Raw genomic sequence first — 19,120 nt, 5'->3', positions numbered from 1 at the left:
TTTTTGAGCGGCAGGGAGGCAGCAGGCTGGCTTTGGCTAGAGAGGGAGAAAGGTAGACAGGCACAGGCAGGCAGGCAGGCTTCGGGGGTGGGAGTGGGACAATGTGTGGAAGGCAGTGAGAGGGACATAGGAAGGAGGCACTAGGGGCACTAAAGACAGGAAGGGGCACTAAGGACATGGGAAGGAGGCACTGGGGGCACTAAAGACAGGAAGGGGCACTAAGGACATGGGAAGGAGGCACTGGGGGCACTAAAGACAGGAAGGGGCACTAAGGATATGGGAAGGAGGCACTTAAGGTCATGGGAAGGAGGCACTGGGGGCACTAAAGACAGGAAGGGGCACTAAGGACATGGGAAGGAAGCACTGAGGCACTAAAGACATGGGAAGGAGGCACTAGGGGCACTAAAGACAGGAAGGGGCACTAAGGACATGGGAAGGAGGCACCGGGGGCACTAAAGACATGGGAAGAAGGCACCGGGGGCACTAAGGACATGGGAAGAAGGCACCGGGGGCACTAAGGACATAGGAAGGAAAGAGGGAGGGAATAGAAAGGGACAATTCTTGGGCCTGAGTGCAGAAAGAAAGAAATGAAAGAAAGGATACACAGACAGAAGGAAACGCAACCAGAGACTCATGAAATCAATCACCAGACAGCAAAGGTAGGAAAATTATTTTATTTTCAATTTAGTGATCAAAACGTGTCAGTTTTGAGAATTTATATCTGCTGTCTATATTTGACTATTTTTTCTATAGTTACTGAGGTGATTGAGCTTGCGGAGATGGGGCAGAAACAGTGTTTTAAAATTTTAGTCCTAGTAGTTTGCCGGTCCACAAAATAATTCTTTTATTTCTGCCAGTCCACAGGTGTAAAAAGGTTGAAAACCACTGATGTAGAGTATGCCGGCTTTCTTTTTCGCCAAGCCGCGCTCACATTGATCAATCTTCTCCTCTCTTGTAACTTCCTGTTTCCAGTTGCGTCAGAGGAGAATATTGAACAAATGAGCACCCGCACATGCGGCTGGGCAAAAAAGAAAGCCGGCATACTCTACATCTAAGGTGAGATGGAGGGAGGGAGATGGCGAAACACTGCAGTCGGTCGGGTGTCTGCTGTTTTTGTATCACTGCCTGCCTGCGCTCACGTTCCAGATCCTCCTGCATTTTTAGTGTGCACAATTGACCTGATTCGAGCTATAGGTGAACATGGGGGACACGTCATTGAAAGGGAGGACAAGTTAATTGATTTATTTTATGTTCGGTTTTTGCTACAGGGCAGAGGCACTGAAACAGATTCTCAGTGCAGTAGTAGTAGTGGCAGAACTCTCTTCTGTCTTCATGGTGTTTCGCAGAACTGAGGCTTATATGGATGCTGCGGGGACGGTGACGGGGCGGTGAATGGGATGGCAGTGGTGGTGACGGGGCGGTGAAAGGGATGGCGGTGACGGTGACGGGGTGGTGAAGGGAACGGCGGTGATGGGGCGGTGCAGAGGATGGTGGGCCGGGGACGGTGCAGTGACGGGGACAGATTTTTTCCCCGTGTCATTCTCTAAACTTAAGCTATGCCTCTGCTGGGTCAGACCAGAGGTCCATCGCACCCAGCAGTCCGCTCACGTGGCGGCCCATCAGGTCCAGGACCTGTATAGTAATCCTCTATCTATACCCTTCTATCCCCTTTTCCTTTAGGAAATCATCTAATCTCCTCTTGAACCCTAATACTGTACTCTGTCCTATCACACCCTCTGGAAGCGCATTCCAGGTGTCCACCACCCTTTGGATGAAGAAGAACTTCCCAGCATTGGTTCTGAATCTGTCCCCTCTTAATTTTTCCAAATGCCCTCTCGTTCTTGTAATTTTCAAACGTTTGAAGAATCTGTCCCTCTCCACTTTCTCTATGCCCTTCATGATCTTGTAAGTCTCTATCATGTCCCCTCTAAGCCTCCGCTTCTCCAGGGAAAATAACCCCAGTTTCTCCAATCTCTCAGCATAGGATAGGTTTTCCATACCTTTTATCAATCGTGTTGCTCTTTTCTGAACCCTCTTGAGTATCGCCATATCCTTCTTAAGGTATGGTGACCAATATTGGACGCAGTACTCCAGATGCGGGCGCACCATCACCTGATACAACGGCAGGATAACTTATTTCGTTCTGGTTGTAATACCTTTCTTGATAGTACCCAGTATTCGCCTTCTTAGAGGCCACTGCGCATTGTGCCGACGGCTTCATTGTGTTGTCCACTATTACCCCCCAGGACTGGCTTAAGAACTCATTAGGTTGCCGTCCGTATATTGTTGATAAGTTGAGGCTTTTTCTCCACCTATTATAAATGTTTCGTGGGGTATCTCCACCACTAGGCTAATAACAATTTTTTTGCTGATTGTATTTATCTTTTGTTATTGCAATTTGGATTCTTGTGAGAAACATTTAAATATCTCCAATGTATAGATTCACAGAAAATGGGATTCTTTCATTTGAAAGGAAGCTCTGGAATGATAGGACATAGGGTGAGGGTAAAACAGGGCTGATTTAGAAGTAATATAAAGACATTTATTTATGGAAAGGATTGTGGATACCAGTGGAGATGAGGGCAATATATGAATTTAAAAAGGCATGGGACAAGCAGAAGCAAACTTTGTGGGAGAAATAGTGCTTGTAAAACTTACTAGATAGAAACAGAAAAATGACAACAGATAAATCCCACACTAACTGAAAGACTGCAAAAGAAGTCTTCACATAGGATTAACATATCTTGCATCATTTACCACATACTTTATGGAAACTGCGGCCACACTCATCCAACTCTTCTCAATAGCATGGTCTACTTCCTGCAGAACCCTCAAACGGATGCTACTTAATCTCCCATCCACTAAAGATCTTCACTATAAACGAGTTTTCCACTCCATGCTTACCTTCCTAGGAGTCAAAACTTGGAATGGCCTTACAGAAAAGACTAGAACTGAACATTGCCACATCATCTTCTGAAGAAAACTGAAAACCCATCTGTTCGATACTTAATCTCCTTTTACCCTCTCTTCTCTCCCTTTCCCTTCCTCCCTTCTTCTTCTCTCCCCTCTTTTTCTCTCCCCTACCTCTCCCTCTTACCTATCCACCTCCTCTCTCTCCCTCCTCTTTCTCTCCCCTCTTACCTCTCTTTACAGTCGCCTTGAGTCTGTATAGGTATGAGCGATGCACAAATAGAAGATTAGATTAATCTACTAAATATGTGACTAGTTCTCAACTATCGGGAGCTGCCCCAACAGAAACTCGGCTTCCTGTGGCAGGGGAGAGAAAATGGGCCGGCGTGGGAGACCAGATCCACCTCCTGATGTCCCCCATGACTTCAAATTCACTTTCTTCTTCATGGCTGCTCCACTGCTATCGGGAGCTGCCCCAACAGAAACTCGGCTTCCCACGACAGGGGAGAGAGACCGGGCCGGTGTGGGAAACCAGCTCCGCCTCCTGATGCCCCTCACGGCTTCAAATTTACTTTCTTCTTCAGAGCAGCTCCACTGATATCGGGAGCTGCCCCAACAGAAACTTGGCTTCCCGTGGCAGGGGAGAGAGATTAGGTCAGCGTGGAAGACCAGCTCCGCCTCCTGATGCCCTCCACGGCTTCAAATTTTCTTTCTTCTTCAGGGCAGCTCCACTGCTATCGGTTGCTGCCCCAACAGAAACTCGGCTTCCCGCGGCAGGGGAGAGAGACCAGGTCAGTGTGGGAGACCAGCTCTGCCTCCCGACACCCCCCGCGGCTTTGAACTTCACTTTCACCTCTTCTGGGCAGCCCCACTGCTACCAGGAACCGCCCTACCAAAAAGGCAGCTTCCCACGGCTGGGGAGAGAGGCCGGATTGGCGTGGGAGATCAGCCCCACCTCCCAACGCCCCCTGCGGCTTTGAACTAAACTTGACACTGGAAGTAACAGGGAAATCAACATAACTATTGTTACAGGAAGGAATCATAATAATCTGCAAACATGAATCTCCTATTGATTCTATTGATCTATTTAATAAGCAATAACATTAAGGATGTCAACTCACTCTATCCACAACTTCACTCTGTATATTACCCTGATGTACCCATTAGGCTTCTAATTAACCAACAGGAAGAAAGAGTAAATCATATTAAAGTAATCACAAGTAACGGAAGACAACAACGTACCCTTAAAAAAAGGGTAAGGGAAGTAAAACCTATCAGAACCACCACACTTATCAGACCCATCAGACCCACTTCTGTTCCCTGCACTTAACTCAATACTAGACCGGTAAGTAAAAAAGCTTTCTTAATCAAAGATTGGATCATCAGTAAGCAAATAGCCTGTCTCTTTCTAATGGAAACATGGCTATTGTCTGAAGAGGATCCAATAATAAATGACCTTCTTCCAAATAACTTTAAAATTCACATGCTAAATCGCAAGGACAGAACAGGGGGAGGACTAGCAGTTATTCTTAAGGAAGAACTTGAACTTGACTTACTAGATTCCAAAATAACCAACCAGTTACAGTTAGAAATACTAGCCTGTAAAATTAGCAACAAGGAACTAGAAGAATCCCTCTCTTGTATTTTATTTTATGTCCCACTGAAATGCTGGTCAAAAGCCAGAGAGGACTACGAATTCATTCTACATAATTTAATTACTCCTTCATATAATATTATAGCAGGAGACATAAATCTACATTTAAAGGATGAGAACAACCCAGATGCAAAAGATTTAAAAAACTTCTTATTGTCGCTCAATTACAATCTCCCTTCACCCACATAAACACATGAAAAAGGCCATCATTTAGATGTGGTAGCTATGTCCACAAAGGAGATCCTAGATCCTTCCATCTCTCTATCTGATGGTACCTGGTGTCATGATATCTGGTCCGATCATTTCACTTACTACTTTAATCTAATCTGGACCCATCTAAAATCTAAAACATACTCAAAGATAAAAATAGAACATCTCACAAGGGGTCATATCAATCCAGAGGAATATTGGTCACAATACGAATTTCGAGAGGAAATAGGAGAAGGGGATGATTTTTGGGATCATTGGACGAAAACAAGCACATCCGTTTTAGATAAAATTGCCCCTAAATGAAACAAAAAAAACTGCTCAAATAAATATAATAAATGGTTCGACTCTGAGCTATTAAAAATGAAACAATTAGTAAGATGACTAGAAAGGATCTGGAAAAAAATGGGAAAAATATCAGACTGGAACAATTGGAGATCCAACATAAAGAGCTACAAACAATTGATAAAAGAAAAACTTAAAGCATTTTATTCATCCAAAATTAACACATCCAATACCAGCTCGAAAGGAATCAACACAAAAGAATCGTTTAACTTGGTCACAAATTTATTTGACACCACACACCACACTCAATCTATGCATAATATTAAGCTACCTTCAGCAAATGATCTAGCACAGCATTTTGATTCAAAAATTATAAACCTAAGAAACAACTGTTCAACAAACAACGTAGGTGCACAACAAATAGCCATCATACAAGGAAATGAAATACCAGCAGATATGATTTGGAACTCCTTTCAAGATCCAGAATGGAATAATTACATCAAACTATATAACAAGTACACTAAATCACACTGCATTCTGGATCCCTGTCCCCCTGACATTATGAAAGCAGCCCCATTAGACTTTAAACTAACATTGTGGAATTATCTGACCGATAATTTTAAAAATGAAAATTCCTAACTAACAACGCTCACATTATAATCACCCCAATTCCAAAAATCGTAAACAATCCTTAGCATCAGTAACCAACTATAGACCAGTAGCATCTATTCCACTCTTCGTAAAAATCATGGAAGGACTGGTACATACCCAATTGATGGATTACCTTGATCAGTTCTCTCTTTTACATGAAAACTAATCTGGTTTCAGACCTCTGTTCAGCACCGAGACAGTAATTGCGGCAATCCTGGATAATGTACGCTCCTTATTTAGCAAGGGCCATAACGCCCTGATCATGCAATTTGACATGAGTTCAGCCTTGACATGCAATTTGACATGAGTTCAGCCAGTGGATCATGAGAAATTGCTACAATGCTTAGATGCAATTGGCATCAGAGGAGAGGTATTCGACTGGTTCCGAGGTTTCCTTATGTCCCGCACCTATCAAGTACGTTTCAATTACAATCTCTCTAATACCTGGAGAAATCCATCTGGTGTTCCACAGGGGTCACCATTATCCCCACTGCTCTTCAATGTTTACATATCATCACTAGGCGCGCAGCTGGCCCAGCGGATATAAAATTATTTAGTTATGCAGACGACTTTAATCATTATATCCCATTCGCAACGTCTCTCTCTGAATCTACCCTTATGGCATAAGAAGTATTAAACTTGATGGAACAATAGATGACAGAATTTAGACTGAAGCTTAATTCAGAAAAAACTAAATTCTTTGTAGCCTCACCACACCCACTTGTCACTACAACACCACTATGCATCAACAAACTCAGCTACCCTATTCAACCTACAATGAAGGTTCTAGGAGTAATACTGGACCAAGGCCTAACCATGAAAGACCAAGTGAACTTCCTAGTCAGAAAGGGTTTTTTTACTCTCTGGAAGCTTAGGTTTATTAGAGCATACTTTGACGCATCATCATTCAGAATTCTGGTACAATCCCTAATACTAAGCCATCTCGATTACTGTAATATCGCCCATCTGGCAATCTCCCAGAAGAACATGCAGGGACTACAACTGATGCAGAATGCGGCAGTCAGGTTGATCTTTGGGTTGAAAAAGTCCGATCACATAACCCCTTCCTACCGACTCCTGCACTGGTTGCCGATGGAGGCACGTGCGAAGTTCAAGTTGGGATGTTTTTGATTTAAGGTACTATCCAGTTTAGCCCCTAAATATATAACTGACCTCTTCACCTTCTCAACCAATAGACATAAGATAAGCGCACACCTGAAGTTCATCTCCCCACCGGTTAGAGGATATAAATTTAAAAGACACCATCAACATCTTCTCTCTTATCAAGCAGCATTATGGGGCAAAGACCTGGAAAAACTAATTACGCACGCAAATAACTATGGTGAATTTAGGAAACACCTAAAAACATACCTGTTCTTGAAATACCTAGGTAGCTGATCTGCACAATTTCTCCCATCACAATCTCCCATCACAACTGATATCTTAAACTGTTAGCCACTAATCTCCAACTATGTAAGTTCCACTCAATCTGTAGCATCTTTCAAATCATTGTAAACCGCATAGAACTTCATGGTCCTGCGGTATATAAACTGTTATTATTATTATTAATAATAATAAATTCATTTCATTATGATGTGTTAGGGCAGTCTAACTTGCATGCTAACCTATATTTCTCTACTTCTATGGATTTAAATGTACTAACTTGGAGACAGCTTTCAATATAGATAGATGTTTTGTCAAGTGCTTGCTAGTTCAAGTTCAAGTTCAGTTTATTTAATATACCACAAATATAAAACCAGAAGGCAAATCTAAGAAGTTTACAATTAATAATTTAAAAAACAAACACAAAACAAATTAAATAGGGTAAGAACAGAAAGAAGACAAAACATAAAGGAAAACAATTGAGAACATGAGGAAGAAGGGAATCGGAGATCACAATAAAAAATCAAAAGGTTGGGGAAAGGGATGAACAATGAATTTGGGAAGGAACAAAGAATTTAAATGTTTTACTTTGGCAACATATGGAAAATTGTCATGCCATAAAGTTATATGAATCTATATAAAAATATTCATGTTAAACTGGTGACATCTTGTGGCTAAGGAGATAAGTTTTTAAGTCAAATATTCTTTTCACAATACTCTTCCCCCTCCAGATTTGCAGTTTCAGTATCTATGGATTCAAATATTTGCAGTTTTAAAACAAAAAATGCTTTTTCGTTTTTCAAGCTATTTTAAGCTCTGAAAGCCCCCCTTAAGCCTTACCTGGTGGTCTAGCGGGTTTTCGGGGCAGGAGCAATCTTCCTACGCGCCTGCCCTGTGCAGATCGCTCACAGGAAATGGCTCGAGAGACTACGGGAGCTCAAGGCAGCCATTTCCTGATCGCTCCTGCCCTGAAAACCCGCTAGACCACTAGGTAAGGCTTAAGGGGGGGGGGGGCTTTCAGGGCTTAAAATAGACGGGGGAAGCAGGGGTTAGGGGCAGAACCAGCCTGAATATTATTTGTGGGTTTTTAATATTCATGGGCCGGTTCTGCTGCAAGCCCCCACGAATACGGAGGAGGAAGTGTATATTAAACCTTTGTCCTCCTTCAACGTGGCTCCAATTTACTCTGTTTTCTCTCCAAAATGATTGTCAGCTGAAATCAGGCAAGATAGCACTGCCCTGCCCGGACACTCTTCATCCTCTTGTTTCACACATACACACATCCCCTTTCTTACTCTATCCATATGTAGTAGTAGGCTGCCAAAATGCTCTTTTCTTTGCATTTACAGGAAGATCGTGCTGGGCCTCTGCCCCAGAAAGATCCCAATCAAATACCTGGTGGGGATTCCCAAGCACCATCAGCCAAGATCCTCCTCCAAAGGTGACCAGAACTTCTCTCCATCAAGCGTAGCAGTCGGTGGCAGCATCTGTGACTCAGGAATGCTGCTGCTGTCTGCCAAGCTTGGCAAAAGGGACCCCTGATCACCTTCAGAGGAAGTCCTCAGCTGTCATAGCTTGAGGGTCCTCATCAGCTGGAGTATTTATGTATTATTAATAAGATTATATTGTGTGTGTATATATATGAAAAATGAATGGAAGAAATTGCATTACAATTAGTACTATTATTATGGGGGCTCCCTCAATCCTTCAGTGCCATGATGTTGACTGCAAGTTCTTTGGAGCAATGTCATCACAAGACTTCCTCTGTTCAGTGTAGACTGACTAGTCTACATAAATATGCATCCTCTCCCTCTGCTCTTGTTCTTGTCTGGCAATGATAGAACTGCTTACTGTTCGGGGGTTTCGGATGAAAATCTTGCTGCGTCCATAGGCCAGCTCCTCTGAAGGGATGTGCAGATCACTCAATAGGACCTCAACACCCTCCCTGTCACAAAAATAGTCATCATTATCAACTGGAAGGGGAAGAAAGAGAAGGACAGGTACAGATGGGACCTGCTGAATAAGATAAGGGGAACTATTCAAGGGCAATGTGACCACAATTAGCAAACACAAAGGAGCTCCTCGATGGAAGAGGCTGGAAATCAGGATACCACAGTACCACAACCCCAGCAGCTAAGATTCCCTTTAAAGAATTGCAAAACCAACCACTTAACAATAACATGTTCACTTTGTACAGGGTGCTTCATATATACCTCCCAACTCTGTAACTGGTGGCACAAGTTAGGCTCACAACTGGATGTGCAGTATGGAATAGGGTCAGTAACGCGTGCAATATAATTAGTTGGCAAATAGTTGATGGTAAATACCAATAATTTGTGTTAACAAGCAGTAATTGATGCTAATTTGCCATTGCAAGCATAACAGGCTTATGCCCCTATTTTATAGACAGAGCGCCTAAATTTTCCTTGCGTGCAAATTCAAAGAGGTCATTACATGGGAGGATCATGACAGCATCAGGGGTGTTCTGAGTATTCTTGCGTGCACTTTACGGAATAGCTCTATACAAAAAAACACTATTAGAAATCAACTTTATGGGGTTTTTTTAGACCTCAGCTTGCCCACCTCTGCTGAAGAGCCTTCGCGTCCACGTGCTCGGGAAGGTTTGTGTCAGAAGGACAGTACCAACAGGGCCTCATGAGCGATAGACTTGAAGGCTCTGTGTTAGTTAAGATAGCACCAGTACCGGGCTTTGTATAGACACCGGACTCCCTAACACGCAGCGGGAGGGAGGTAGAAGACAGAGAGCTCTTCACTGCTGGAGTTAGCTTGGTATTGCCCGGACAATGGGACCACACCAGCTGACCCGGAAGGCTTCCCTCCGCCTTATAAAAGAGCACCCAGTACTTCAAAGGTAGCTTATACAATGCTCCCATTTCTACTGTAGTATGAACTGCTTTAAAAATCAATTAAAAATATTTATTTAGGCTATAAGCATGAGGCTTTTCAACAGGTTTAGGATGAAATGGATTGAATACATTTAATTGGTCTTTGTCTGCTTCTATTAGGGTTACCAGATTTTATGTCAGTAAAATCCAGACCTTTAGATCCGCCCCCAGGCCTGCCCAGTTCCACCCATCCCCGACCTGCTATTCCCCAGCTCCACCCTCAGCGCCACCCCCAGCCTCGCCCCCCCTCCACGCTGCCTGTACATCGGGCAGGAAGGCATCCATCCAAGCACGGATGTGATGCAATGTTGTCAGGTGTATGCATGCGTGCACGTGACGTTCCCGCATTGCATCTGCGCGGGCGCAGATACCCCCCTCCCATTGTGATTTCTTTTTAAAACCTGGATTTGAAAAGCCGTCCAGACCCCCAGACATGTCCTCAAAAGGAAATCCGGACATCTGGTAACCCTAGCTTCTATATACTATAGAACAAGGGCTAGCACAACACACTACAATAAGCACTGCGGTGGGGGGGAGGGGGAACACAGGGGGGTGCTGGTGTTTTGGGGTGAAAAAAGCTGCCACAAGGCCTATACTGTACTGCATATCTGCTGTGCTGACCCTGCATTGCCAGGAGCAGAAGAAGGAGGGGCAGCAGAACCAGAAGTCTAGCTAGGTTTTCACATCAGGGGTCGCAGACCTTTCATAAAACAGATACCAGTGCAAGGCTGCAGACTCAATTCACGCGGGCCCAATTTCATCCAAAAATCTGTTTGACGGAGCACCTGCTTCCCTTGCACCCCACCTAGCTATACCTCTGATCAGAACACCACATTCCCCCTCCCTTCTGCTGCTGCCACTGTCCTAGGCCCGTAGCAGTGATCAAAACACTGGTATTAAGTGCTAGGGAGCCTTTAAGCCCATGGTCTCGCCAAGGCCTTGCTGGTCCCTCTCTCTTTGAAGTGCACTTCCTATTGTTTAAAAATCTTTAAGCCACTGACGGCAGTGGGCAGAATTAAGCCCAGATATTCAGTGCCGGGCTATGTCCAGTTACTGGTACTGACTATCTAGGGTCAGCTGCCAACCTGGAACGTATGTGGGTAGGATTACCAGACGTCCGGATTTCCCCGGACAGCTTTCCAAAACCTGGCACTTTGTCTGTGTTTTGAAAAGCTTCCCGACATAATCACGTCGGGAAGGGGCAACCGTGCATGCACCAACGCAATGTGGTGATGTCACATGCATGCATGCATGCACATGGCACCACTGCGTCATGTCTGCGCATGTGCAGATGCCGTCTGGGGGCAGGGCTGGGGGGGGGCGGAACAGGGCGAGAAAGAGCCAGAAATAGGTGGGCCTGGGGGCGTGGCCATGGGTCCGGATTTTTCCCGAAGGAAAATCTGATAACCCTATATGTGGGTATTCAGTGTCAGTACCCACGCTGCTAAATAGGCACAGACAGAACCACACAAAAGGCAGCCCTATTTTCCCACTTACCTGTGTGTGCGCTGACTAGAGAGCTGCACGGGAACGGGGACGATGGGAATCCTGCGGGACCCGTGGGTTCCCCCTTAAGCAAAGCCCTCCCTTCCTCCGACGTCAGCGCCGACATCGGGAAGACTTCCGGTCGGCTGTGTGCTGCGGCAGGGCAGGTAGGGAAAGGCAGTGGCGTACCAAGGGGGGGCGGGGAGGGAGGTCCGCCCCAGATGCAGCCTTAGGGGGGGGTGCATAGCCGGCCAGGTCCCCTTACCTTTGTGGCGCTTCCCCCGACGACCGACAACAGGCCCGGTCCGATAAACCTCCCTGCCCTGTAGCCGTGAATCTAAATTACTTTCTTACAGCAGCTTCAGACCGGGCCTGTTCTGTTGTCGGGCGGGCGGGGAAGCGCTACGAAGGTAAGGGGCAGGGAGAGAGAAAGGGAGGAAAGGTGGAGTGGAGAGGAAAAGACGCTTAAGGGAAATGGGTAAAACTGAGGGAGGAGAAGGACACTGAAAGCACTCGGGAAGACAAAGGGGTGGAGAAGGACGCTGAAAGGACATGGGGAAGACGGGGGGAGGAGAAGGACGCTGAAAGGACATGGGGAAGACAAAGGGGTGGAGAAGGACGCTGAAAGCACATGGGGAAGGCAAAGGGCTGGTGAAGGATGCTGAAAGCACATGGGGAAGGCGGGGAGGGAGAAGGACGCTGAAAAGACATGGGGAAGACAGAGGGGGAAAAGGACGCTGAAAGGACATGGGGAAGACGGGGTGAAGGACACTGAAAGGACATGGGGAAGACAGAGGGGGAGAAGGATGCTGAAAGGACATGGGGAAGACAGAGGGGGGAGAAGGACGCTGACAAGACATGGGGAAGATGGGGGGGAGAAGGATGCTGAAAGGAAATGGGGAAGAGAGAGTGGGGAGAAGACGCTGGCAGGGAAGAAGACAGAGATGCCAGACTATTGGGGGGAGGGGGGAAGAAGATGGGTGCCAGACCAATTTGGAAGGGGGGAGAAAGTGAGAGGCACAGTAACAGAGCAAATGAAAGATGCAGAGAGAAGAGATATAGTGGATGGAAGGAATTGAATGAGAACATGAGGAAAGCAGAAACCAGGCAACAAAAGTAGGAAAAAAAATTCTTTTTTTTTTTTTTTTTGCTTCAGGATAAAGTAGTACATTAGTTGTGTTGATAAAAATTTATAAACATTAGAGGCTCTGGTAGAGACCCGTTTACAAAGTATGTATTCTTCCCAATTAATATTTCCAAATTAATAAACTCTTTTTGCTTATTTGTAAATGGGTTTCTACCAGAGCTTTTAATTCAGTAGCATAATTAAATGAAATAACTATTTCTGAAGTTTATAGGGGTGGGCGGGGACGGAAGGGATTCCTCGTGGGGATGGGGATGGAGGGGATTCCTCGCGGGGACGGGTGGGGATGGAGGGATTCCTCGCGGGGACGGGTGGGGATGGGTGGGACTTTGGCGGGAACGGGTGGGGACAGGTGGGGACGAGTGGGATTTCTGTCCCCGCGCAACTCTCTAGTGCTGATGCCTGTATAATTGGCAGCTACTCCTTGACTCCACCCCTGGGCTGCCCTGGGCACTAATCAGGCAATGCCATGGCAGTCAGAGCTGATATTCAGCAGCCCTGCCCCGTTATCTGTCTTTGAATATTGGCAGCTGGGTGCCGACTATACTTTAAGTTGACAATATCTAGGAAATTATTTTTAAAGTGCTATTGAACAGCAGCAGTGCTGTACTTTGATTAAATAAGCTCTAATGAGTGGAGACTACCTCTTGAATGTTTTAAACTGTGTATGTCTAGCTGCCCTATAGCCATGATAAGTAGCAGTAATTGTAGTTGATATAAGCCTGCTGCCCTGGATCTTGCATCCTTTCCCTCCTTTCAATTACCTGGCATTCCCTTTCCAGCGGGGCCATGTCGCTTTGCTCAGCATCTTGTAACGCTCCAGACAGGGTTCATACAGCTGCCTGTAGGCATATCCAGCACGGCGCACTCGCACATTCTCCAACAGCCCCAGATACATCACCTGTGCCTGTACCAGGTTGTTCTCAAACAGTGATGGAGTCTTTGCGTTATTGGGCTTCAGACACCTGGCCAAAGGAAAAAAAAAAAAAAAAAAAAAGGAAGCACAGAACTGGAAACAGGATTTTTGCCTCACACCATGTACTCTACTAACCAGTAAGAAAGCTACTTTAAAAGCCATTTCTGCTCATAAAGCAGTGCTTTATATCAGTAGCATAGCCAGATGGCTCATTTTGTATGAGTCTATTGTAAAAACAGGTGGGCAAAAAAAGTTCTCTTACCTGCCCCCTGTGAACCCTGCCCGTTCTCTGTCCCACCGCCTGAACTTTAAAAAATATAAATACCTGAGCTAGTGAAGATCCCTAAGCTCCGCCAGCTGAAGAACTACCCAAAGGTGCCAGGAACAGGGTGATGGGACTAAAGCGTGCCGTACAATCGCGAGCGGACAAAAACCTATGATAAATGCATGCAGGACGTCAGCGCGCAGGATTAAAAGGTAACTTCAAAATGTTCCAAGGGGGTGTGCGTGGGGACCCCACACCCCCACCCCCCTTACAGAGGAAACTGTAATTTTTCACTAAAACACTGGGAAAAATAACTTTCCTCTCTAATGGGGGGATTTCCTCCCCCAAACCCCCCAACGGCAGCGCCAACACTTCTCCCTCAGAACGCTTTAAAGTTACCTTTTAGTCCGGCGCGCTGACATCCTGCGCGCATTTGTCTTGTAATTGTCTTGTGCGCTTTCATCTATGAACCCAGGAAGAGTGGTGTAGTAGGGGGTGAGGGAGCAGTTCTCCCAGGGCACCATGTTGGTGGAAGCGTCGGCACCCCTCCTCCTCTCCCCCTGCCTCTTCCCATTCCTCCTCTCCATGCATGCCCCCATCTTCTCTTCCCCCATGCATCTAGTTGAAGTTGTTGTTCACGGCGGTCAAGTAGGTGCTAGTCACAACCCCGTCGGCTCTCCCGCTGACATCACTTCTGGCTGCTGCGCATCGGAGGTGACATCAGAGGTAGAGCCGACGGGGTTGCAAAGAACACGTTGTTGACCGCCGTGAGCAACAACTTCAACAAGAGGTACAGGGGAAGGGAAGAGGGGGCCCACGCGGCAGGCAGATTCAGGAAAGAGCCGGGGGGGGGAGACGAGGGCAGGGGAGGGGCGCTACCACCTCAGTCGCCTCTCACCCTCACTGTGCTACTGGTCAGGAACTCTGCTTCCCAGCCCGGCAGTTAGCGACAGCTCCCTGAGCACTGGCGCCGGCACCTACACATGCACAGGTGCTGCCAATGACTGCCAAGCTGGGCAGCAGAGCCGCTGTCACCTTTGTGAAGATCTTCAGTTGGTGGGCTTAGGGAACCTGACTAGCTACTGCAATGGTGTGCTGCTTCTGGGTAGGCAAATGCAAAGCCGTCTCCCTTTCCTTCCTCATTCTGTCTCCCTCTCTCATCATCTTCCTTCCCCCATCAGCTACTTCTCATCCTCTCAGAGTTACCTGATGTAGCTGGGATTCTTAGCGTAGAGGTTTTTCATCAGTGTGCTAATGGAGGCCTTGAACTGGGAGCCCGCTGTGGGGGGCCGCTTCAGAGAGACTTTTTGAGGGTCTCCCTCAGGGAACAGTGAGCTCAGCATCTTGTGCTTTGCCTTCCACATGGCTTGAGACAGGTCCCTGAAGAGCAGGTCATTGTTTTTGTCCACAAAGCCTGTGGTGTTGTATGTAACCTGGAAGTGGAAAAGATGAGAGGTCATCTGTATCAGCCCATCTCAGTCCCCCTAAAGAAGAAAGACTACCTGAACTACCAACCTGCTAGGCTGGGTTTGTGGGCCATGCCTAGTGGCGTGTGGTCAGGGCCTTCAGGGGAATCACCGCCCCCCTAACCCCCCACAAAGGCCCTGAGGGCACTGCTCTGAATTTGATTGGTTGAGCAAACCTTTTTTAAGCCCTGAAAAGCTAACTGCTTTCACTACAATCTCCAGCAATGAATTCCAGAGTTTAATTGCACATTGAGTGAAGAAATATTTTCTCTGGTTTGTTTCAAATCTATTACTCGGTAGCCTCGTTACATGACCTCTAGTCCTAGTATTTATGAGAAAGAGGAAATAAGCAATTCACATCAACCAGTTCCACTCCACTCAGTATTTTACAGACCTTTATCATATCTCTCCTGAACCATTTGTCAGACAGACCCACCTAAAAAGCAGATCTATCTTTGGTCATTAGGCCTTAGCTGGCCAGCCAATGCATATCAACTTGGCCAGCTAAATCAACAGCGGCAAACTTTAATCCATAAATTCAATGTCGGTGGTCACATACGGCCCCAGCATTGAATTTTCAGGATTTCCATGGCCCACAGGAGGTAGTCGGGCTGCCTCCCATGGGCTGAATATCGGTGCCTATGAGGTTTTTTTCTCCCATGCAATATCTCTTTTCTGCATTTGATCATATAGATTGCATTCATAGAGAAGTGTGGGCTTGAGTCTTTTATTCTGGGCATCAAAATGGCAGATGACGTTTAATGTGAGCAAGTGCAAAGTGATGTATGTGGGAAAGAGGAACCTGAACTATAGCTATGTGATGCTGGATTCTTTGTTAGGAGTCACTGCCCAGGAAAGGGGTCTAGGTGTCATTGCTGAGGTTACACTGAAACCCTCAGCTCAATGTGCGGCAGCTACTAAGAAAGCAAGTAGAATGTTAGGAATTATCAGGAAAGGAATGGAAAACAAAGATGAAAGTATTATAATGCTTTTGTATTGCTCTATGGTATGGCCACACCTCAAACACTGTGTGCAGTTCTGGTCACCATATCTCAAAAAAGATATAGTGGAATTAGAAAAGGTTCAGAGAAGGACGACAAAAATGATAAGAGGGATGGGACAACTTCCCTATGAGGAAAGGCTAAAGTGGCTAGAGCTCTTCAGCTTGGAGAAGAGACGGCTCAGGGGTGATATGATAGAGGTCTATAAAATAATGAGTGGAGTGGAAAGGACAGATGTGAATTGCTTGTTCACTCTTTCCAAAAATACTAGGACTAGGGGACATACGATGAAGCTACTAAGTACAGTGGTGCCTCACACAACGAACTTAATTCGTTCCAGGAGCAAGTTTGTTATGCGAAAAGTTCGTTATGTGAAACGCGTTTTCCCATAACAATACATGTTAAAAAAAATAATTCGTTCTGCAGCATAAAATATGCTAAGATGACATAAAAAAAGATAAATTTGTCAAAATGGTGAAAATGGTGGTCTTGCTGAGGCCAAACTCTTTGACGAGGTCACACTGTTTTACCCCACATTCACTCCTTCTAATTATTTCCCGTTTCATTTCAACAGAAATCACCTTCCTGCTTCATGATATATAAAAAATATTGAGTTTATCTTAAAAGGATAGATGTATACAGTGAGAGAGGGCAGTTAAGCGCAGTGACTAACAACTGCCTGCAGTGCCTGCGCGGAAGGATGCAATACATCGGCAGCTCGGGCGACTTCGTTGTGTGAAACGAAGTTCGTTGTGTGAAACGAAGTTCGTTGTGTGAAACAAAGTTCGTTGTGTGAAGTTCGTTGTGTGAAACGAAGTTCGTTGTGTGAATCAAGACATGAAGTTCGTTGTGTGCAGCGTTCGTTGTGCGAGGTGTTCGTTATGCGAGGCACCACTGTAGTAGATTTAAAACAAACCAGAGAAAATATTTCTTAACACAATGTGTAATTAAACTTTGGAATTCATTGCCAGAGAATATGGTGAAATCAGTTAGCTTAGCAGAGATAATTTCCTAAAAGAGAAGTCCATAGGGCATTATTGAGATGGCTTGGGAAAATCCATTGCTTCTTCCTAGGATAAGCAGCATAGAATCTGTTTTGCTACTTGGGATCTAGCTAGGTTGGCCACTGTTGCAGTGGTGTACCTAGCATGACACCCAGGGCCCATCATTTTTTGAACACCTCCCCTCATCTATGTGAAAAACATGATTTTTGGTAATAATCCACATATCACACAAGAAGAGTGTACCTAAGAAAAGGCAACATCTTACATACGGCAGTGAGCAGCAGAACATCAATACACCCACTGTAAAACTAAACAAGCCAAATTAGTACAGATTGATCCTACACAGTCAATGCTAATAGAGAACTATGTCTTTTGTACACACAGAAAACACCTTCGCCCAGTATGGAATATGTAATCACAAACTCCCCTCCCCCTCCCTTCGCCCAGTATGTAATATGTAATCACAAACTCCCATCCCCCCACCCTTCGCCCAGTATGGAATATGTAATCACAAACTCCCCTCCCCCTCCCTTCGCCCAGTATGGAATATGTAATCACAAACTCCCCTCCCCCTCCCTTCGCCCAGTATGGAATATGTAATCACAAACTCCCCTCCCCCCCCCTTCGCCCAGTATGGAATATGTAATCACAAACTCCCCTCCCCCTCCCTTCGCCCAGTATGTAATATGTAATCACAAACTCCCATCCCCCCACCCTTCGCCCAGTATGGAATATGTAATCACAAACTCCCCTCCCCCTCCCTTCGCCCAGTATGGAATATGTAATCACAAACTCCCCTCCCCCTCCCTTCGCCCAGTATGGAATATGTAATCACAAACTCCCATCCCCCTCCCTTCGCCCAGTATGGAATATGTAATCACAAACTCCCATCCCCCCTCCCTTTTTACAAAATCGTAGCACAGTTTTTAGCACTGGCCACAGCGTAACAGCTTTGAAGCTCAGAATTCCTATGAGCGTCGGAGCTAATATTGCCATGGCTAGCAATAAAAAAGCCTGCCCAGTGGCGTACCTAGGGTATGTGGCACCCGGGGCCCATAATTTTTTGACACCCCCCCATGTAAAAAAATATTTTTTGTAATAACCATGAAACTGAATAAATGGTCATAATAGAAACAGGCAGTGAAAATTTTATTTTATTGAACCTCATATATGTAACCATTATTCCAAACATACCATAACATAACATAAATTATGTCTGAATTGTCATGACATCAGAAGTACATATGGAGTAGTTGCAGGTGATGCTTGGGACAGTTCTGATTGTTTTAGTTCGGTTTTATGTGTTTTTGAATAGAAGGTTTTTTATTTCTTTTTTTGAAGGTTTTGTAGTTTGTGGTCGAGGTCAATAGGTTGTAGAGTTGGGGGTCGAGTGTTGCAGCACAAATGGCTAGGAGGTTGTCGAACTGTTTTTTTCTTTTGACGTTTTTGGTTGGAGGGTGTGTGAATGGTACGTGAGTTCTCCTATGTCTGGTTGAGGTGGATTGGATTATTTAGCTGAATAAATTAGTTACCCCCCCCCCCCCCATTCCACACACATTAATTCTCTTCCATTTTTGTTCCCATTATAAAAAACACTGATAAGTTCTCAGAAAAAAAATACATTAAAATAAGAAGTGAAAACAAAGGCCCCTACAGATGAGAACATAACATAAGAATAGCCTAACTGGATCAGACCAATGGTCCATCATGCCCAGTAACCCATTCTCATGGAAGCCAATCCAGGTCACTAGTACCTGGTCAAAACCCAAAGAGTAGCAACATTCCATGCTACCGATCCAGGGCAAGCAGATGTTTCCCCCATGTCTTAATAACAGACTATGGA

The 19,120-nt window shown here is 45.4% G+C and overlaps 1 protein-coding gene across 3 annotated transcripts in view; it reads right to left on the bottom strand.

Annotated features, from left to right (window-relative positions):
* Window positions 1-19,120, bottom strand: part of MYO1A (myosin IA) — a 193,605-nt gene that overhangs the window by 51,035 nt on the left and 123,450 nt on the right. For all 3 annotated transcript variants that reach the window (XM_033938978.1, XM_033938979.1, XM_033938980.1), the window contains 3 exons: window positions 15,013-15,239; window positions 13,390-13,590; window positions 8,942-9,035 (listed from right to left, as the gene is read on the bottom strand). In XM_033938978.1, coding sequence (XP_033794869.1) covers window positions 8,942-9,035; window positions 13,390-13,590; window positions 15,013-15,239 — 522 coding nt within the window. The remainder of the gene's footprint in view (window positions 1-8,941; window positions 9,036-13,389; window positions 13,591-15,012; window positions 15,240-19,120) is intronic.

This window comes from Geotrypetes seraphini, chromosome 3, assembly GCF_902459505.1.
Source record: "Geotrypetes seraphini chromosome 3, aGeoSer1.1, whole genome shotgun sequence".
Taxonomy (NCBI): Eukaryota; Metazoa; Chordata; class Amphibia; order Gymnophiona; family Dermophiidae; genus Geotrypetes; species Geotrypetes seraphini.
This window is presented reverse-complemented; position numbering and strand designations above follow the sequence as displayed.